Source organism: Balaenoptera ricei, chromosome 10, assembly GCF_028023285.1.
Source record: "Balaenoptera ricei isolate mBalRic1 chromosome 10, mBalRic1.hap2, whole genome shotgun sequence".
Lineage (NCBI taxonomy): Eukaryota > Metazoa > Chordata > Mammalia > Artiodactyla > Balaenopteridae > Balaenoptera > Balaenoptera ricei.
In genome coordinates this window covers 42,362,425-42,383,469 of record NC_082648.1, presented here as the reverse complement: position 1 = coordinate 42,383,469, position 21,045 = coordinate 42,362,425, and the positions used below count along the sequence as shown (strand labels likewise).

Genomic DNA, 21,045 nt, shown 5'->3' with positions numbered 1-21,045 from the left:
CACGCAGTCCAGCAGAGAGCCCTGCATTACAGAAATAATTCTTGAGCTGCTGAGCTGGCAATTTCCCCACTTAATCACTTGTGTGACGTCATCTGCGCTGTTGGTAGGAAATGTGCTGACCATGTCCTGCGTTTTAAAAGGCAGTTGCAACAGGGGTACTAGCTAAAGATGAAATTAAAAATAAACCTTTTAATTTACATTGAAGGTCTCCAAAGTGCAGCAGGGTTAAAGTGGCAAAAATGTTATATTGATAGGCTTGACTAAGTCGTTGGTCACTTAGTAATCAACTGACATACTTGTCCCTAATTGCTTCTCAGCTCCAGAGTGATTACAGAGTGAAGGAAAAGAAGTAGGCCGGAAGGGGTGTTATATTCAGGGGACTGAAATGAGTTTGTAATTTTCAAATGAGTCTTAAACATTCCAACTTTGTTTTTATAATAAGGATTACACAAAACATCAGTTGTTAGCTCGAGATTCTCACACTGGTAGCTACACGTGGAAGAGTCCAGATGTTAGTCACTGATCACTGTACTGGATTGCTTCTGAATCTTTTGTCTGGGGGAGATGGCAGGACCCCTAATGTATATTTGATTTCTTGGCAGAAAGATGGAAACTCTGATGCTGAATATGCGGAATCTGTTTGAGCAGCTTGCACGCCGGATGGAGATTCTCAGTGAAGGAAATGAACTCCGTAAGTCATTCTGAGCTGGCCTGTGTGAAGAGAAAAAACAGATTTCAGATTTGGGTTTTCTGCAAAGCCAAAGTGTATTCCAATCCTAAAATTGTTTTTCATTTGAGTTATCTAAAAAGAAAATGATGGTCACTTATCTATGGTCAAAGCTTAATGGACACTCATTCTAAATGGTCACTTATTTTTCTGTAGTTGTTTTTAAATGGGTTTTACCCAGACTTTTTTCATTATCAAGGTTCTCTTTTCACTAAATAGTTGGCATTAGTTGTCAGTTTCATTTTCTTATCACGAACTGGGCAAAATCTACTGAATTTCTAAGGATGTTGCCTTTTTTCTTTAGAGTAGTAGTTGTCTACATTTTTTATCCTGGGTTTTCCCTGTGTTCTATAAAACATTTTCAATTGAAGAGGAGAAAAATGACAGTTTCTTTTTGAAGGAGGGACAGTTCATCTGCTTTCATCTACCTATTTGATGCTTAGTAATAAAGGGTTGAGGTTGGGTGGAGAGCTAGGAAGAAAAAGGAGGTGGTGACACAGTAGTCTTCTGGGAAGTAGATTAGTGAGAAAGAAAGGTGGGGCTGATAGCACTGACCTAAGTGATGTAAGGGAATTTTTCTTTACCAGCTTTTCTTTGTGTTACCATGCTCTCCTATTTCAGGTTTTCATGTAAACCTAATTTAGCGGGTGTTGCTGTTAAGTCAGTCTCATTGGTAGAAAAGTAATGCAAGAACTGTGTCTTAAACTTAAACAAAAAGAAAAAAACAATCTCCATAGTACTTAGTATGGTGTCTTGCTTGTGGCATTCAATATTTTCTTTAATTTGATTCATGTTTTTGATTTGATAGCTCTCATCTACTTACAGGCCTTTCAAAACAATATTCTATTTTCTCTCTCTAATAGCTGTTGCATGACCCTATCATCTGGTACCAACTCAGTAACCATGATGGCATACTAATTAGGCTTCTCTTTGAGGTCACATCATCTCAGAAGATGGATTGCTTTGGAGTCTAGTGGGGAGGAGTATTGAATAAGAGATCTTAAAATTCAGGTTCACTCAGCAAATAATGGCTTTATGGAAAAAAGTAGGGTTTGAGTTGAGCCTTAGATTAGGTATAGGGTAGGATCCCAACAGACAGACATGAAAGAGGGCATTTAGGGTCAGGGCAGCCACCTGAGTGGAGACAAGAGGGTGTGGAGTGTGAGGGGAGTAAGAGTAAGGGGAAGTGGTTTAATCAGAGCCGTGCTTTTAGAAGGTTACCCTGGCAGAGGTGGAGGCTGCATCAGAAGTGGAGGCTGGGAGGTTGATTAGGACATGGTTGCCATCGCTCAGGAAAGAGGCACTGGGGAGCCCCAACTGGAGTGGTGATTGTGAAGATGGAAATAAGGAGAAATGGGTGGAAGAGATTGTGATAAGATCTCTAGGAGGAGGCAGCTGATAGTATTTGGGGGCAGAGGGAGGAACCTGAGGTTTGGAGTATTAGTAACTAGTGCTGGCTTTTAACTGTTATTTCTGTGTCTGTTTCTCCATCTGTCGAAAAGGAATTTTGCCATGAGGATTTCGAGATAAATGAGATACTAGTTGTGAAAATACCTTTTGAAATAATTATACCACCCAAAATACAAGATATTTACTTTTACAGGAACCTTTATTTTATAAGCAAATTTCTATCTTCCCTTGATTTCTGTTATAAAATAGAGGTACGTTGGGTTTTTTTTTTAATTAATTAATTTATTTTATTTATTTATTTTTGGCTGCGTTGGGTCTTCGTTGCTCTGCGCGGCCTTTCTCTAGTTGTGGCGAGCGGGGGCTACTCTTTGTTGCGGTGTGCGGGCTTCTCATTGCGGTGGCTTCTCTTTGTTGCGGAGCATGGGCTCTAGGCATGCGGGCTTCAGTAGTTGTAGCACACGGGCTCAGTAGTTGGGGCTCGTGGGCTCTAGAGCGCAGGCTCAGTAGTTGTGGAGCATGGGCTTCATTGCTCCACGGCATGTGGGAACTTCCCGGACCAGGGCTTGAACCCGTGTCCCCTGCATTGGCAGGCGGATTCTTAACCACTGCGCCACCAGGGAAGCCCAGAGGTACGTTTTGTCCCCTCTCCAAATCGCTAACTTGGAATGTTGGCTTTTTTTTTTTTTTTAATTTGACTCTGCCAGGTCTTAGTTGCGGCATGTGGGCTCTTAGTTGCAGCATGTGAAATCTAGTTCCCTGACCAGGGATCGAACCCGGGCCCTCTGCATTGGGAGTGTGGAGTCCTAACCACTGGACCACCAGGGAAGTCCCGGAATGTTGGCTTTTGAGGAACTAAAGTGGCTTAGTGTTTTCTAGACTCTAGAATCTCCTTTTCTGCAACCACCCCAGTCTGTCCTCTTCTTAGATCCTAGGAATTCCTCCCATCCCTACGTGTCCCCTGACTCCTTACTCTTGCTTTTCATCATAATAACTTCATTCCTCTTTCTCCTTTTTGTATAGTTATAGTTTTTTTTTTTAAAGCTAAGTCCAAGGTTACCGAAAGATCAGAGTGAAAGTTAATATTCAAATAAAATGACTTCAATAGCCTAGATATTTTATCTTTGTTTTCCCCAGTCTACATGATTTTTATCTTCTATTTTTATCATGAGACGCCTGAACTTTTTTGACGTTGGTGTGTAAATCAGGAATAAATATAACTTAATATTTATCAGGTGCTTATTGTGTGCCAACACCATACTAGGTTGGTGCTATGCTATATGCAGTAGGTGATACTAAAGTGTATGTGACATGGTGCCTGTCTTCAAGAAGATTAAGGTATTTAACTTTCAGAGACAGGATTCTGTCTCATGAAACAGAAGATAATACAAGTATAAAAATATATGCTTTGGGGAAGTATAGAAAAATGGAGCAAACAAATTAGGAAAGGATTCATAGAGCAGTTGGGACTAGAAAAATGGGTACATAAAGAAGAGTGGGGAATTCCCTGGCGATCCAGTGGTTAAGACTCAGTGCTTTCACTGCTGTGGTTCCGGGTTCAACCCCTGGTCAGGGAACTAAGATCCCATAAGCTGCGTGGCACAGCCAAAAAAAATAAGAAGAGTAGGTAGGGCATTCCATTTGGAGAGCATAGCTTGATCCTAAGTGAGAAGACAGAAATGAACACAGGTCTTTCCTGGGGCAGGGACAAATTGGTTTAGCTAGAAAGAGGGTATTGGGTAGTGATGGGAAGTTTGATCAGACTGGTGAGGTGGGCCTGGATGCCTGGAGTTTAAATTTGATCTGAACAGCAATTTTGTTCAGTCATTCATTGAACATTTAAGTGCCTGCTATGTGCTGGGTAGAGTGTAAGGCCCTGGGGATAAAAAAGCAGAAGAGACACAGGGTCCTTGCCCTTAAGAAGCTTAGAGGGTAGTGAGAAAGACAAGGAAGAGCCTGTACAAAGGCCCTAGCAGGAGTGAGCTGAAAAAAACAGGATTTCTGGAGCTGCTTTAATCTCTTTGCTGAACTATGAACCAAGTCCTGATTTTTTTTTTAATGGATCTAAGGTTATTCTTAATTTGTTTTAAGGAAATTTCCCTTCTCCTTTCTCCTTTTTGATAGATGCATTTTGTAATTTAATATACACATAACTTTTTTAAAGAGACAATTTGAATTTAATAAACCTTTTGAAAGTATACTTCATGACAGAGGCTAGTACCAAATTGAATTGTGATTCACACACTGACCAAAAAAATGCCATTTGTGTTTATTGATCTCCAACATCAAAGTTTTTCCTGGTCTGTGGTCCGAAGTGCCTTTTTGACCCATGCTAGCACAATTAGTTCGTAACAGAATTGTACATAAAAGTAATATCTTAGTCATGTATGCAAATGCTCTGGTTTTGGTCTAACAAACTAAACTAGTAATTTAACCATTTGTACTATTAAAATAGGAACTCCTTCCTTGAAATGAACTGATAGTTTATTTGGTTTCAGTTCTGTTATCCAATTCAGTTAGACCTGTAACATATGCCAATTAACGATGAATGGGAATTAAAACCCCAATTTAATAAGACTTTTCAAGGAGTATCCTAAGGAACAAGCAAGCCAGCAAAATTAGGTCAAATGAAAATCTTTTCATTCTCAAAATTGTTTTTCAATTCAGTAAATACTGGAGTGTGTAGGCAACACTATATTTAGAAACATTTAATTGACCACAGTGTGGAGCTAGAAAGTTTTTAGACTGTGTAGTTGAAAAGTGTGTTTCCTGTTCTTTATTCTTTAAAATGGAAGTATCACATACATCGAGAAGTACACAAATAATAAGTGCATTGCTTGGTGAATCGCGAGAGTAAACATGGCTAAGAACCAGCTCTTGTTTTTAATTTTTTCTTATGAATCTGTAATTTTGAAATAGTTAAATTTGCAAAAGGATATGTTGCTTGTTTTCTTTTTGTTTAAGTTAAGGAGAAAAAAACCCTTAGTAATGTGTTCCAAACTGTTAACTAAACCACTATATCATTTAAAACTATTTGAATTTTGTAATAATATATTTTATTTTTTGAGATTCTTGATATTTGCATTGTCTAAGATAACTAGGTCATAATATCCTGTTTTGCTAAAATCGATTGTTTACTAAAAACCTGTTTCCCTATGTGTCAGACTTGGTTTCTCTAGATTGAATTGTTATCCTAATTTGTAAGCTTGAAATTTAGTCAAATTATTAAAATTGCTTTAAAAAAGCACTATATTATTTCTGTGCTCTCAGGTTAAATTCAAATGGGAGAAGTGCCCTTACTACCTGAGAATCTGCTAGCTTTGTGTGAATTTGGCAATTTGGCCTAGTTTCAGCTGTAAACTGGGTTAGTTTAACCTGCAGCAGATGTACACCTTGGAAAGTTCCTCCATGATGCTGGTGGAGTGAAACTTAGGGGTAGATTGAGGTTAACTAGAATAGTAAGGCATTATAGAATAGTCTTTGCCGGTAACAGGTGATAAGAACGGATGCCACCAGGGTTATCATGCTTTGAGGTGCTGCCTTAGAAGGGATACTTTCTTTGCAGACATTTGAAAAGAGTCCATGTTCCTCTATCAGTGACTCACCCAAAGCTAGTATGATCTTCTCTTCCTCTGTCTTTCCAACTGGAATGTTTACATACCCTTCAGGGCTGTGTTAAACAGCAAAAGCAAATTGGCTCTTTACTTTCAAATCAGTATTTGTATAATTATATAGCTGAATGCAATTGTAGGCCTAGACATCTGTAATATTAATCTGTATCTACTGGAGCATATTACAGCAGTTACATTTGAATTTGCTGTTTAACGCCTCTCTGGCACAGCAATGCGTGACTCTAAAGGAGGCTGTTTTTGTTTTATAGCTGTAACTGTCCTGGTGGGTGACAGCTGCCCCAAAGGTATCCCCTTTCATTGCCTTCTGTTCAGGAGCTTTCACTGTTAGTGTTACATCTGGAGCCAGGTGACTAATGACTTACTTTATTCCATAGCAGATGCCACTGGCTAAGCCAAAAGTAACTGGCCTATTGAAATAGGAATTGCTCCCCACAAAGCTCTCATCCAGAGTGATGAACATATATCCAGGATCTACTCCTGGTTATTTTCAGATGGATTTGCCCATAGTTCAGCTGGTCCCTTAATTATGCATTTGGAGTAAAACTAACCAGAGGACTCATTTATTAGAGCATTTATACTCTGTTTGGTGCTTGAATTATTAAAGTTTCCCCCTTTTCTTAGAATTTATCCAGTTGGCAAAGGACTTTGAAGATTTCCGTAAAAAGTGGCAGAGAACAGATCACGAGCTGGGCAAATACAAGGATCTTTTGATGAAAGTAGAGACTGAGCGTAGTGCTCTGGATGTTAAGCTGAAGCATGCACGCAATCAGGTGGATGTAGAGATCAAACGGAGACAGCGAGCTGAGGCTGACTGTGAAAAGCTGGTGTGTATTGTTTTTTATGCTACAACTGTGACAGTGGGGACGGGGGAAGATCAACGGATAATGTTTCCACTTGCCCAGATATACCCAGTTTCTTCTTCTGCATTAAAGAACTAAAAGCAGTTTGTCTATGATTGGAGCTGAAATTGCAGCCAAGGAATCCTATTCTTCATAGGCTGAAATTTAAATTAAAAAAATTTTTTCTCCTTTAGACCTGAAACTTTTACTTAATAGACAGATTTCAAATGAGAATTTAAAGAATTAAAATTAGGGGGAAAGGCAGAGAAATCCTAGCATATTTGATCTGTCTCATTGTTGATTATAAGTGCTACCTAGAACATCCTCATATAAGATATCAATAGCTAGTACTTTGTCATTGATATAGGCAGGACAACTCTTAAGTCTTTCCTTTATCACTGCTCTTAATTTAGGGTAAAGGGATAGATGTATTCAGCCAATGTGAACACTAGAACATAGAGCACTATCATTCTGATGTACCAGGGTGGGTCATGGTACAAAGGCAAGCCTTTGCTAGGAGGGACTAATTCATCTTGGTACAGTGTTAGATGCCTCAGTAAGCTCAAATTGTCTGGTTCCAGTGCATCACAGCTTTATATCCATTTTAATGCATTTTGCTCCACCATTTAGAAAGGTGGGTGGCTGCTTTGATCTGTAGAAGAAGCCAATAATTGTCCTAATTAGATGACACTAAAGTGTTTTTGCTACGTGAAATCTATTTTGGGACTCTCATTTTGCAGTACTGTCTTCTCTTGGATTAGCGGTTTGATCCAAAAGTCCTGTAGCAGAAACCCCACTATTCTAGATGGAGTTCATTTTACAAGTCAGAAATCGGAGGCACAACCTGGGCTTGATGTGAATTAATATGCTATTGGTGTAGCAGCCTTCCTGAAGGCTCATTTGCATAATGCTGTATTTTAATGTCTTCTGGTCTGCCTGTCCCATAAATTTGAGGTGAAGCTTTCTCCCCTGGTTAGTTAGGGTGTTTTACTCCTCTTTGGTCTGTAGGAAAGACAGATTCAGCTGATTCGAGAGATGCTCATGTGTGACACATCTGGCAGCATTCAACTAAGCGAGGAGCAAAGATCAGCTCTGGCTTTTCTCAACAGAGGCCAACCATCCAGCGGCAATGCTGGGAACAAAAGGTGGGGGAACTGCATCTGTTGTTATCTGATCATAAGCAACACAGCTGTCATAAGTTCTTGTTATCTAAACTCTTAGATATACTGCTTCTGGAATATGTGCTGAATAAAGCAGAAAAAGACTTTGGAGGAAGGGTGTGTGGGAAATAAAGGCGCAGAGGCCTCCCTCTTTATTTTATTTTTTTATTTTTCCTTAGGATGTTTCATCATGGGTAAAATTTGATGTTGATGCTGAATTGCACATCAATAACTAATCTTGCACATTGCTAAGAAACCTAAAGGTGGAAGTGGCAGTTCAGCAATACTTGCAGTGTTTACTCTCTAGAGAGCTCTCGTAGCTCTTCTGGTTTGGAAGGGCCTTCTGTGAGCCAAGACCAGACAATAATTTTGGTTCCACTGCATCGCTATTTAGAATAGTCTCAACCAGGCTTTCAATTTAACACCCCCAATACAATACGTAGGGAAAGGTCAGCACTCTTTTAGAGCTATTTATTTTGTTGCCTGGTTGTTTTATGGGGAATCTTTATAACTAACAAGATGTACAGGCTTCATTTCTTAAAAAGCTAATGCTGGGTAATACTCTGTCTTGTAGAAAGCAACCACAGTTGGGATCAAATTAAACTTCACTCATCTGCCTTGTGAATTTTTAGTAGCCTGTAGTACAGACTCAGCAGGGAATAGCACCCATACCCCTGACTGTAACTTTCAACTTCTGTTATAAGGCCTTAGCTGAAAATAGCAACTGTGCTGCATGTGTGCTCCTGCACACACGCACATAGTCCCCCATGAAAACCATAAAAAGCAACCCACCACAGCTAGGGTTTGAGCTTGTAGTTATCTCCACAGGGAAGATGCTACTGTGAAATAGCTGATGTTACCTGACAAGTGTGACTTGTTCTGGTGTTGGTGGATTTTACTTTCCAGTCTTGTTTCTAACACTACTGTTTCACTCATTTAGACTGTCAACCATTGATGAATCCGGTTCCATTTTATCGGATATCAGCTTTGACAAGACTGATGAATCGCTGGTAATGAACACTTGATTTCTGAGAGTTATCTATTTTTCTTAACCCTGCTCCCTCAGGAACCTCTCTCCTGTCCTCTCTTCTGAAATTCCCTTATTACTATTTTATTAGTTGATATGTTATAGATACTGACTAGCATTTAAAAATATAAATATAAGCTGTAAGAGACTGGCTTATATATTTAATTTTGGAAGTGAGAATATAGAATTTAGGATTTGGCATGAGGTTAAATTTATTTAACGGATCTGTGAACTGCCTGTATTAATTGATTACTACATCTTGACTTATTAAAACCCCAGCTAGCAAAAAAATAATAATAATAATTAGCAAGACTCTATCCAGCCAGGGTTTATTTGCTGCTCTTGGGGAGAACAGACTTGTGCCTTATTTCTAAATTAAATTGGTTCTTGAGGAAAACTTAGACATACTTCACAATTAGAAGGAAACCAGTGCCCTGAAACTTCAGCCAGAAGACTGATGAAAGTTTCCAGGCACGAGATAATGCTTTGATGAACAGTGGTTCACCTGTCTAAGCTCTTTGTTACCCTGCTTTTGTGGGGCAGAACCCTTCTTGTAACTTATGGTGGTGTTTCTCCATAAAAGGTCATCTCCTGATATTTCAATCTTTGATGTTCCAGAGACTTGTAGTTTATTGGTTTATGTATCTCTCCTGTTTTACTGGCTGAAAGCTAGCAAACAAAACAATAAATCAGGAGGTTATTAGTAGTTGGTTTTCTGATGATAGCAAAATAAATGACAACTACTTGTTACATAGGCAGGGTTTTATGTCCAAATTGTCAGAGTTTGACTAGGGAAATAATTGCCGTTTTGTAGATATTAGTATTAGGTATCACCTTTTTGAAATAAGGAATGACATAGTCTGGGATATGTAATAAAACTAGAATATACTACTAGCTGATTTTAGAGCTAGACCTATGATGTGATATCTGTTGTAACTGAAGCTGAATCAAACAACCAGTAGCTAAAATTACTTGACCATAAATTGGAGAGGTTAAATTTATTTAGCTAAGCTATATACGACTGTTTTTGGATTTTGTGTTTTCGGGGATTATCAGGATCAGGAGGTCATAGGTAGCTACTAAAAATGAATGCAAATGGTTAAAATGAGTGAAGTGAAACTAGACCACAGTGAAAGACAAATAATTCTTCAGTGTCCACATGAATGTCTTTTAGGGCCCAAGGAGGAGGGATGATTGAGAGATGTAAAACCTAAACTAGAACTTTTAAAGTGGCTACATTGTACAGAACATCTGATTAGATGATAGCAGTCCCTTAAGAGTAAGGCTCACATCTAATGCCAGCAGTATAGTGCCCAATATTCTGTAAGTTCTAAAACTAATTACAAAAATAATCAGAAATAAAGGACCGGGCTGAAGATAATCATGACAGAAGTTGATCCTTTAACCTTTTCTTGCCTCTGTGGTATTGATTCCTGATTCTATTATAATAGCTTCAATTTTGGAAAGAAAGCATGTTAACTTACTACAGCTCTATAGCTATAACATTTGAGACCCTCCCTTTCTGTCTCCCCAAATTGTGAGTTAGGTACTCTGACTCAAGAGGCCTTTAAAATTCTCTGTAAATTTATTTGTACAGCGTTTAGGGGAGGACTAACCAAAGAAAGAAATTAATACAGTGTAATTGTCAACAGGATTGGGATTCTTCTTTGGTAAAGACTTTTAAACTGAAGAAGAGAGAAAAGAGGGTATGTATGGTTTTGTTTAGTTTTGGGGGTTTTTTGTGTTTGTTTGTTTTTACAAAGTAACAATAAAAGTTTTCTCCAGAAATGTTGCCATTGTACTGCATTCCTGACATGTTGCTCTAGCTGTTGTTAAACACAGATTACAAGAGAATCCATGTTGCGGGGGCAGTAATTGATGTTCCTTGATGTCCTAACTCAGGACAGGATCCCGTCCTGTTTCACTCTTCTGGGCTGCTCTCAGTTCATTCATGGAGAGTAAAAGGATATATTTAAGTTTGTTTGAGTTGTCATATGAATTTTTATGCAGGACTTTTGTGCTCTGATGTAAGCTTCAGATGAAATGTGTGTATAATGGGATATACAGAGATCTATCTTTGTGCTTGTTTAGGGTCCTTAATATGTTTCCAAAGACTTCATGTCCTTAGATAGGATTACACTCTACTTTTTCTGGTGCTGTCATCTAAATTTTTCCAAAGCTTGCTTGTTTCTTCTAGGGCACTGAGGGCATTTTTGTGTTGGTACAACTTAAGCTTCATGTGGAAATAGGCAGTGAGAGAGTGCACATTGTTATTTCCTGCAGTCCTGGTACCTAGGGCTTACATCCAAGTTATCCAATGGAATAATTTTATCTTTTGTGCTTCAGATCTTCTATTTGGCACTAAAGTTCTTGGTTTTTGCCCCATCTCTAGCGTTCTAGTAGCCGACAGTTCATTGATGGTCCCCCCGGACCTGTAAAGAAAACTCGTTCCATTGGCTCCACAGCAGACCAGGTAAGAATAGCCAGGCCAGGGCCTCCCTGGTGGCACAGTGGTTAAGAATCTCTCAGTGGTTAAGAACCCTGGGACACGGGTTCGAACCCTAGTCTGGGAAGATCCCACATGCCGCAGAGCAGCTAAGCCCCTGTGCCACAACTACTGAGCCTATGCTCTAGAGCCCACGGGCCACAACTGCTGAGTCCGAGTGCCACAATTAGTGAAGCCCGCGCGCCTAGAGCCCGTGCTTCGCAACAAGAGAAGCTACCGCAATGAGAAGCCCACGCATTGTGACAAAGAGTAGCCCCCGCTCGCCGCAACTAGAGAAAGCTTGTGCGCAGCAACGAAGACCCAGCGCAGCCATAAATAAATAAATACATACATACATACATACATACATACATACATAAATAAAAAAAAAAGAATAGCCAGGCCAAGAGAACTGTGGTCTTGAACACATCAAAGTTTAGCGGCCCCAAGCATCAAAAATCCCAAGTCAACATTGCAGTGTTATTTTGAGAGAGATGTTCAGTGAAAGTTTTTCTGTGTAATAGGATCCTTATCATCCATATGAATAGAGTAGTAAACAGCTGTCAGCTTTATGTGTGGTTCTTAGTTGCTTGTATGTATGTTCCTGTGACCTGTATTTCTATTTGAAAGTATGAGATTTCAACTTTAAGAGTGTTTGGGGCTGGGGGCTTAAGTCCTGACCGAGACTCAGGTATTTTTTAACTATTCCAAAACACCTATAGTAGAGGGGAAATTAGATTTATCCTTCCCTCATTACAACCTTTGTTTCAGGGAAATGAATCCATAGTTGCAAAAACTACAGTGACTGTTCCCAATGATGGCGGGCCCATTGAAGCTGTGTCCACTATTGAGACTGTGCCATATTGGACCAGGAGCCGAAGGAAAACAGGTCCGCTGGGTTTGTGGCTGAATTGCCTGTGTAAAACAACTGGTAAAATCTGGGGAGAATTGGTTTCTTAGAACCCTCATGAGGCAGGGGTTGGATGTTTTGGGTAGTTTCTTACTGCTGCTTACTGAGGGCCACAGCACTGTTTGTGTCATGCCCTGCCTTTGGCTTGCTAACCTGGCCTACACCACTATATAACTTGTTTCTCTGGAAACAGTTTTTTGAATAGCCATTGTATTCACTTCTGATTATTGTTACAGATTACTGGTTATCTACCAGTTATATTAAAATTGGGGTAAAAATCCAGAAGGGGGAGTTCCCTGGCGGTCCAGTGGTTAGGACTCTGCGCTTTCTGCCGAGGGCCCGGGTTCAATCCCTGGTCGGGGAACTGAGATGCCACAAGCCATGCAGTGCAACAAAAAGAAAAAAAAAATTCAGAAGGAACAAAATACCTAAGACACAAAGCTTAGAGTTGCCTGCTTTCTAGGTTCTTTACAGCCTTGGAACAGTGACTCCACCTTGAGCAGCAGGCAGCCGGAGCCAAAAACCGACACAGACGGCTCCAACACTCCACAAAGCAATGGAGGGATGCGCCTGCATGACTTTGTCTCTAAGACGGTAAATCTGGGATTGCTGCTGCTCTTGGGCACATCTACTTTTTTAATTGTGGGAGTAATATTTACTAGCAACAAATTTAAATACTTTAGTGTTATAAAGTTAAATGTCGAATTTCCTTCCTCCTTCTTATCCCGCTTTCCAGGGTTACAGAGGGTGTGTATCTTTCCATTCTGTGAGTAATATTAAATTAAAAGAAAGCAACTTTTCAGAAGCAGTTGTTGCTTTTTAGTGATGTGTATTTACATTTCATGCTTGAACATGGCACGTTTTAACTTTGTCCCACTTGATTTACTCATAAAAACCCAAGCAAACTGACTGAGGCTCAGAGGAATTAAGTGACTTGCTTGAGCCACAGGATAGTAAGTAGCAAAGTTAACATGGGGGTTTTCTGACTCCTTGCCAACAAATTCTTTCCACTACTGTACAGTGATCCCTTGCAGCTGGATGCCCTTATGCAAGTTACTTAGCCTCCTTTTGCTTCTGTTTCTTTATCTTAAAAAAAACAAAACCTATTCTCTAGGATTATTGTGAGAATTACACAAGTAAATATGTGTAAAGGGATGAGGAAGTTGTTTGGCACATGCTAAGTCCTTAATAAACATCGGTTGATATGATGATAATTTTCTAATTCATACCACTTCCTGTTTCATCCTCAGGTTATTAAACCGGAATCTTGTGTACCATGTGGAAAGCGAATAAAATTTGGCAAGCTGTCTCTGAAGTGTCGAGACTGTCGTGTGGTCTCTCATCCAGAATGTCGGGACCGCTGTCCCCTTCCCTGCATTCCTACCCTGATAGGGACACCTGTCAAGATCGGAGAAGTATGTATGACCTGTGGGAGCCATCACTGTGTTATGGCTTCTTTAGCTTTTAAAAGCTTGAGGTCATTTTTTTCAAAAATTAATGATGCCACATATATTTTTTCCCACAAATAATGAATAGAAATTATAAAATGTTAACCTGCAGCAGAATCCTGTTTGGGTTTGTCTGTCTGTTTAGTAACCTTTCTAAACCAAATTCCTCTTCCTTTTCCTCCCCTCCCTTCCCCTTTCTCTCTCCCTCCCTTTCCTTGTTTTCATCCTTTTTTCCTTCTCCCTTCCCTCCCCCCCTTCCTTTCCTCCTCCTCCTCCTTCCCCTCCCCATCCCATCCAATTTTGTAAAATTTCAAACTTATACAAAAGTAGAGAGATTAGTATAACTAACGCTAGCTCCTATCACTCAACTTCCACGATCACTGATTCGTGTCCAGTCTTGATTTATTAATACCCCCATCTCCTCCTCCTCACCCTGTTCAGTGAATTATTTTGAAGCAAATCCCAGCCATCATGTAATTTCATCTTTGAATATTCTTTCTCTTATGTTAGAGATATTCCATACTATGCTCTTAAGATTAGATTATTTCTAAAGTTTGATTAAGAAATTATTGTTATAAGCAACATTAGCAAGAATCAAAACAAAATGGCTATGCTGCTACCCAGCCTCCAGCAAATCAAAGGTTACTTTTCTTTAGAGTTCTTATCCATGCATGTAATTTTTTACAAATTTTCTGTATTCTAATATAGAACCATGGAGTTCTCTCCTACAGATAGGTTTGTGTCATGATCAACTGTGAGTTAGTTGTGTTAAATAATTTTTCTTACTAAGATTAATTACAGTATAGAAAAGGTTTTCTTTTTTAGAGTAATAAATTAGTTTATATTATACTCCATACCTGTGATCTCATTATTGCTTTCTTTCTGATGTCCTTGACTATAAGAGGAGCAGGGACAGAGTTGTAGCTAGTGGTCTTTTATTACTTGTTCATGCAAGAGTGTGGTATATGTGACCATAAATCAGTCCTGGTGTGGAGGTAGGAAAATAATTGAGTCTTTGTTTTAATACATGCTTTGGGAAGAGGAATTTAAAAGTAAACATGATGTCCCAGCCTGAATATTAGTCTGGGGATGGCTCTTTCCATTGGTCTTCATCTGCTGGTCTAAGTGGTGTAAATACTAATTTTAAACTCGCCTTTTTCAGGGAATGCTGGCAGATTATGTGTCCCAGACTTCTCCAATGATCCCTTCAATTGTTGTCCACTGTGTAAATGAGATTGAGCAGAGAGGGCTGACCGAGGTAAGAGTCCACCCTTGGAGAGGGTGAATTTGTTACTTGTGTCAGTAATTAAGAGGTTTTTAACTGAAAGTGTCATCTTGATAATAGACAGGCCTGTATCGGATCTCAGGCTGTGACCGGACAGTAAAAGAGCTGAAAGAGAAATTCCTCAGAGTGAAAACTGTACCCCTCCTCAGCAAAGTGGATGACATCCATGCTATCTGTAGCCTCCTGAAAGACTTCCTTCGAAACCTCAAAGAACCCCTTCTGACCTTTCGGCTAAACAAGACCTTTATGGAAGCAGCAGGTAAGAGCAGATCTTAATACTTAAATGTGGGACTTCCCTGGTAGTCCCGTGGTTAAGATTCCGCACTCCCAATGCAGGGGGCCTGGGTTCGATCCCTGGTCAGGGAACTAGATCCCACATGCTGCAACTGAAAGATTCCGCGTGCCGCAACAAAGATCCTGCACCCAGCAGCCGCAGCTAAGACCCGGTGCAGCCAAATAAATTTAAAAAAACAAAACAAAAAAACCCTTAAATGTGAGTCCCACGGGGGCAGGAATTTTTGACTTTTCTGTTTCCTGTTTTATCCCCTGCCTGGTACAGTGCCTGAAACATAGCAGATGCTCAAATACTTTGATGGATGAATAACTATATCCATGTTCCCTTTGCCTATCTCCTCTTCCTGTCTAAACTGTATAGGATCCTAACAGGTTTTTTTGTTGTTGCTTTGTGTTGTTTTTTTGGTCAAGTTTTAGGTTGTCCTTTTTTTTTTTTTTTTTTTTTTTTTTAATTGGAAACCATCTTTATTACTAATTACTCAAACCTAGATAGGATTTCCCTCTCTACTTTCGGAACAGCAGATTTAAATTGAAAGGAAAACCAGACCTATTTTTGTATTTTTAAAAATTAAAAATACTAACAGTACACCACATCAGTCGAAAATTTGATCACAATTAGGTTGTCCTTTTGAACTTGGAGCCATCTTTGATTTTTTTACCTCATGCCCAACATCTAATCCATTGGCAAATCATGTCAACAAAGGCCCTGTAAATATATCTTAAATTTAAAATGTGTCACTCCTATTATTATCTTGACCTCTCTTACCCTGGAGTGATGTAAGAACCTACTGGTTTTCCTGTTTCTACTCTTGCCCTCTACAGTATAATCTTCACACAGAAGCTAGAGTGGTCCTTTTAAAATTTAAGTTAAGTAATGTCCCTTCTGTCCTCAGTATTCTCCAAAGTCTTCCCAAAAGTCTCAGAATAAAATCCACAGTCCTTAACAGGCCCCAAAGACCCCACATGATTTGGGTCCTGGCAACAACATTTCTTTCAACACCCTTCCCCTCCTTTCTTCTTTTCTAGTTACACTGGAATTCTTGCAGTTCTTAGAACATAACCAAGCTTACTCCCATCGAGGCCATCATGTGTGTTGTCTCAGCCTGGAGTGATTTGCATGATTTGCTCCTTTATTTCCTTTCGGGTTTCTTTTTGGATAGCTTGTCCTCAGAAACACCTTTCCTGACCACCTTGTCAGAAAGAACAGCTACCATTACTTTCTAGTTTCTTGCCTGCCTTACTATTTATTATATGTATCACTGCCTGATAGGTATTTGCTTTTTGACTGACTCCTCTGGTAGTTCTGCTTGATCCTGAGCACTTAGAACAGTGCCTGGCACATAGTAGGCTCTTAACATGTTTTGTGAACAAATACCTTCTTAATAATTGTAGTCACTGCACTTATATGTCTGCATTCCTGGAAACATGAGTTTCCAGCTGCTTTCCCTAACTGCAAGAGCTGGTTTTTTAAGAGTTCTGATTTCTAATATTGAGCTGTTGGCCAGTATCCTGCTTGTTAATGAAACTAGAGTCTGATGCAGTCATGAACTTAATCAGAAGTTTCAGAAGCTTACTGTATAGATGAGACTTTGTGATCAATATCTGGGAAGCCCGCTGTCAAAGGAAAGAAGTCTAGGCCTCTTGGTACTTTCTTTTCATTTATAGAAATCACAGATGAGGACAACAGCATAGCTGCCATGTACCAGGCTGTTAGTGAACTGCCCCAGGCCAACAGAGACACATTAGCTTTCCTCATGATTCACTTGCAGAGGTGAGTAGAGCAGAAATTTGTCTCTGGGAGTCAGGGAATTTTGCCAAGGGGAAGAGAATGGGGTTGGGTGTTAGGGAGGGAATGTGAGGGGTGAATTGTTTTCCTATAGATCTTATATTTTGGTCTGCTTTTAAGCAGAGGGACAAGTCTTCTAATTTAATGCTCTTTTACTTAGAGTGGCTCAGAGCCCAAGCACTAAAATGGATGTTGCAAATCTGGCTAAAGTCTTTGGCCCTACAATAGTTGCCCATGCTGTGCCCAATCCAGATCCAGTGATAATGTTACAGGACATCAAGCGTCAACCCAAGGTAAGCAAGCATGTATGTCTATATACATGAACTTGTGTAACATAACAGGAGAGAATGGTGAGAGGTAAAAGCCCTGAGCTTTGGAAGTTTGCTAACATATTTGGTGGCATTTAGGTGGTAGAGCGCCTGCTTTCACTACCCCTGGAATACTGGAGTCAGTTCATGATGGTGGAACAAGAGAACATTGACCCCATGCATGTCATCGAAAACTCAAATGCCTTTTCAACACCACAGACCCCAGATGTTAAAGGTAAGGTAAGGCCTAAGGTGTGCTTTTTAAAGGGCCTGACTCCCTCTCTGGTTTTTGGTCGGGGGCCCTCTCCTTGCCTTTGCTAGAGCTGTTTGAAATGTATATTCTTCAATAAAATTAAAATAATTTTGAGAATTCTAACATTAAAGAAAAATTTGTACAGTTCCATCCTAATTTTTTTTTCACTTTTCCATATTCTCCTTCTTTCTTTACCCATATAGATATTTTTAAAAAATATAGATAGAATAATTTAGATATAATTATTTCTTATTTTACTTAGCATTTTGTGAGAACTTTCTCTGTTACTGTATGATCTTATTTATCATTTTTATGGTTGTAAACTAGAATTTGCTTATTCTATTAGGTATTGATGTTGTTTTTCAACTTTTCATAATTACATATAGTGATGCCATCAACATTATATGTATATACCATTTTTTTTTCCCTAATGATAAATTCCCAGGAGTGGGAATTACCGAATTAAAGGTTTTAAACATTTTTATTTCTTGGTATGTTTTACCAACTTGATTTATTTCTTTCTTTTTTTAATATAGATTTTAAAAATTTATTTATTTATTTATTTATGTGTTTAACTTATGACTGCATTGGGTCTTCGTTGCTGCACGCAGGCTTTCTTTAGTTGTGGCAAGTGTGGGCTACTCTTCATGCGGTGCATGGGCTTCTCATTGCGATGGGTTTTCTTGTTGGGGAGCACGGGCTCTAGGCGCATGGGCTTCAGTAGTTGTGGTGCACAGGCTTCAGTAGTTGTGGCTCGCGGGCTCTAGAGCGCAGGCTCAGTAGTTGTGGTGCACGGGCTTGGTTGCTCCGCGGTATGTGGGATCTTCCCGAACCAGGGCTTGAACCCGTGTCCCCTGCATTGGCAGGTGGATTCTTAACCACCGTGCCACCAGGGAAGCCCCAACTTGAGTTTTTAAAGGCTTTTGCCAGTTTGTACTGCCACCAAAAATATATGAGGCTGGTTTCATTCCAACTTCACTGGCTTCAGAGACCTGTTCTTTCATTATTGCAAGTTCCTTTTTAAGGGAGCATATTGTTTTTTCTAGTATAGGGAAAAATCAAATAGATGTTAGATTTGTGAAGTTTGGAGTTTGAGAATGGCTTAATTCAGAAAATGAATGTGAGAATGGCTTAACTCAGAAAATGAATGTCAGCTACTCGTTGAGCAGTTGCCTGCATAGTTAAAAAAATATACTGGTGTGTTATAAAATGATGACAAAAATGACCTCTGGGACTTTGCTAGGTCTCTAACCTTAGCTCTTAAGTGTTTCACAGGATATTCAGCTTAATACTGGCTGCCTGCAAGAGTGCTTTCTTTTTTCCCTTCCTTTAAAAATATGTCTTACCTTTGATTGAAGTGAGTTTACTGGGGCCTGTGACCACTCCTGAGCATCAGCTCCTCAAGACTCCTTCATCCAGCTCCCTGTCAAAGAGAGTCCGCTCCACCTTCACCAAGAACACTCCCAGGTATGCAAAATTGGTCTGCTCAGGAAATAAACAATGACCGCTTCCTTAGACTTCTTTCCCATCATGCTGAAGCTTACTGAAAGAAAAATTGAATTAGATCTTAGCTAGCAGCTCGACTTTAAAAGCCTCTTTTTAAAAAGGGTCTGAAGGTCTTTACTGTTTCCTCTCCCTCATCTCAGGTGACAAATAGTAGCTTACAGAGTAGTTGTTGAGGGTTTCCTACTTTAATTGATTATGTCAAATAATGTTATAGTTGTTTATTTATCATTTTTTATAGAATACTTTTCCAGTTCATTCTCTTTTTCTTTAGATTTGGGAGCAAAAGCAAGTCTGCCACCAACCTAGGACGACAAGGCAACTTTTTTGCTTCTCCATTGCTCAAGTGAAGTCACGTCTCCTGTTACTTGCCAGCGTTTACTGACTGCAAGGAAGGGCGCACCTGTACTCTCTGCTCTGCAGCCTCCTGTACTCATTACTACTTTTAGCATTCTCCAGGCTTTTAATCAAGTTTAATTGTGCATGGGGGCTTTATGAAAACTATATATATCTCCTTCTCCTCAAGTAGTGTAATATCAACACCTTGTGCTGTCATTGGGAGCTTTTAGATGGGAGATCTTTACGGGGTAGAAGTGGGGTATGAAATTCGTTGTGATTCTTTTGGGGGCTGGGGGTACGTCCCTTTGGCTTAAAGCCAAATTCTCTCATGTAATGACCTTTCTCTGATGTAATTTCCATGAGACTGGTAGAAGCCCTACCTCTTTGGAAAGACTGACTTGTCTCAGGGTGGGGAGTGGGAGGGCAGGGTAAAGAAAGGTTTTGACAGAAGATTTAGGATGGCTCCTTCGAGAACTTGGAAATTGCCCTTCCCCCATTGTGAACTGAGCTATAACACGGAGCCTTCATAGAAATGGGGTACGGTGAGGACTGAATTAATAATGGGAGTGTGCTTAGCTTTAATTTGGATTGATTAGGTTTTAATAGTGTTAAGTGGTACAACCTTGTAAAAGTGATACTACAATTTATATTTATTTCTAATGGGCCTCTGGCTGGACTTTGGGTTTGGTTGGGCTCAAAGCCAGTTTGTTCTTAAACTGAATTCATTCTGGTGCTTGACACCCCCCACCCCCTTGTCCATTTAGAAGCCCTGCTTCTAAAGGTCAGTGTACCATCTATTTGGTACCCAACTAACAATTAAGAGTAGGCTATAAGGGAGGATTGTCAATATTTTGAGTGGCAAGAAAAGCCACAGTTATTTTGTCTTTGCACTTTGGATACTGAAATCTTCCTGTGTAACATAGCTACATCTAGATAAATATGAGCTTTTTCTTCTATTAAAATTATTTCCAATGTCTATCAAAATGCTTTCTTTTAGAGAATGTTTCTGACCCATAGTGGCCTGTAAAACATGTATTTGGAATAATATTTGGAAAAAAGTAAATAGTTTTTTCAAAATGAATGTGAGGTTGGTTTTCTTGCCCTGGAAGGTAACCTTAAATTCCTTTTTTTTAGGAATATTTTTCCTCAAAGTGTCCTGAGTCTATCATTCATTTCTCCCCTCCCCCATCACCACCTTCTCCCAACTTCACCACCACAAGGAGTTTGTTTCTTCGTTTCAGTCTCTTTCATTGTCCAAATTGAAGTCCTAGATTTTTCCTCTTACCCTCTTGTTTGAAGAAACGACTTTAAACAAAAAACAAACTTTTTAAACAAGTCTTTAGGGACCAGAATGGTGCAGAAAAACAACCACAACAGCAACAACCCAAACGATTCTGTCTGGCTCACTGCCTGGAACATCCTTCACTGCTGGAAGTGACTCCGGAGTGAGCTGGGATGATTAACTGAGGGCACCTGCACTTGGAACTCTGAGGCTGGTGAACAGAATGTATCTGAGATTGAACGTAAACAGTGGCAGGCTTAATAGAGGAGAGAGGAGGCAACCTACTGGCTTTTTTCCCAGGAGGTGGCAGCTCTCGCAGCAGGGCCCATCTGCCTCAGCAAATCGACAGAAGATGGGTCC

General features: G+C 39.7%; 1 protein-coding gene across 3 annotated transcripts in view; it reads left to right on the top strand.

Annotated features, from left to right (window-relative positions):
• Positions 1–20,484, top strand: part of RACGAP1 (Rac GTPase activating protein 1) — a 32,917-nt gene extending 12,433 nt beyond the window's left edge. For all 3 annotated transcript variants that reach the window (XM_059935865.1, XM_059935864.1, XM_059935867.1), the window contains exons 2-17: positions 603–691; positions 6,388–6,590; positions 7,614–7,750; positions 8,706–8,775; positions 10,445–10,498; positions 11,185–11,265; positions 12,049–12,166; positions 12,651–12,781; positions 13,438–13,602; positions 14,798–14,893; positions 14,981–15,179; positions 16,880–16,985; positions 17,161–17,293; positions 17,408–17,543; positions 18,920–19,028; positions 19,339–20,484. In XM_059935865.1, the coding sequence (XP_059791848.1) occupies positions 607–691; positions 6,388–6,590; positions 7,614–7,750; positions 8,706–8,775; positions 10,445–10,498; positions 11,185–11,265; positions 12,049–12,166; positions 12,651–12,781; positions 13,438–13,602; positions 14,798–14,893; positions 14,981–15,179; positions 16,880–16,985; positions 17,161–17,293; positions 17,408–17,543; positions 18,920–19,028; positions 19,339–19,414 (1,899 nt within the window). In that variant the 5' untranslated portion in view covers positions 603–606 and the 3' untranslated portion in view covers positions 19,415–20,484. The remainder of the gene's footprint in view (positions 1–602; positions 692–6,387; positions 6,591–7,613; positions 7,751–8,705; positions 8,776–10,444; positions 10,499–11,184; positions 11,266–12,048; positions 12,167–12,650; positions 12,782–13,437; positions 13,603–14,797; positions 14,894–14,980; positions 15,180–16,879; positions 16,986–17,160; positions 17,294–17,407; positions 17,544–18,919; positions 19,029–19,338) is intronic.
• Positions 20,485–21,045: the final 561 nt, after the last annotated feature.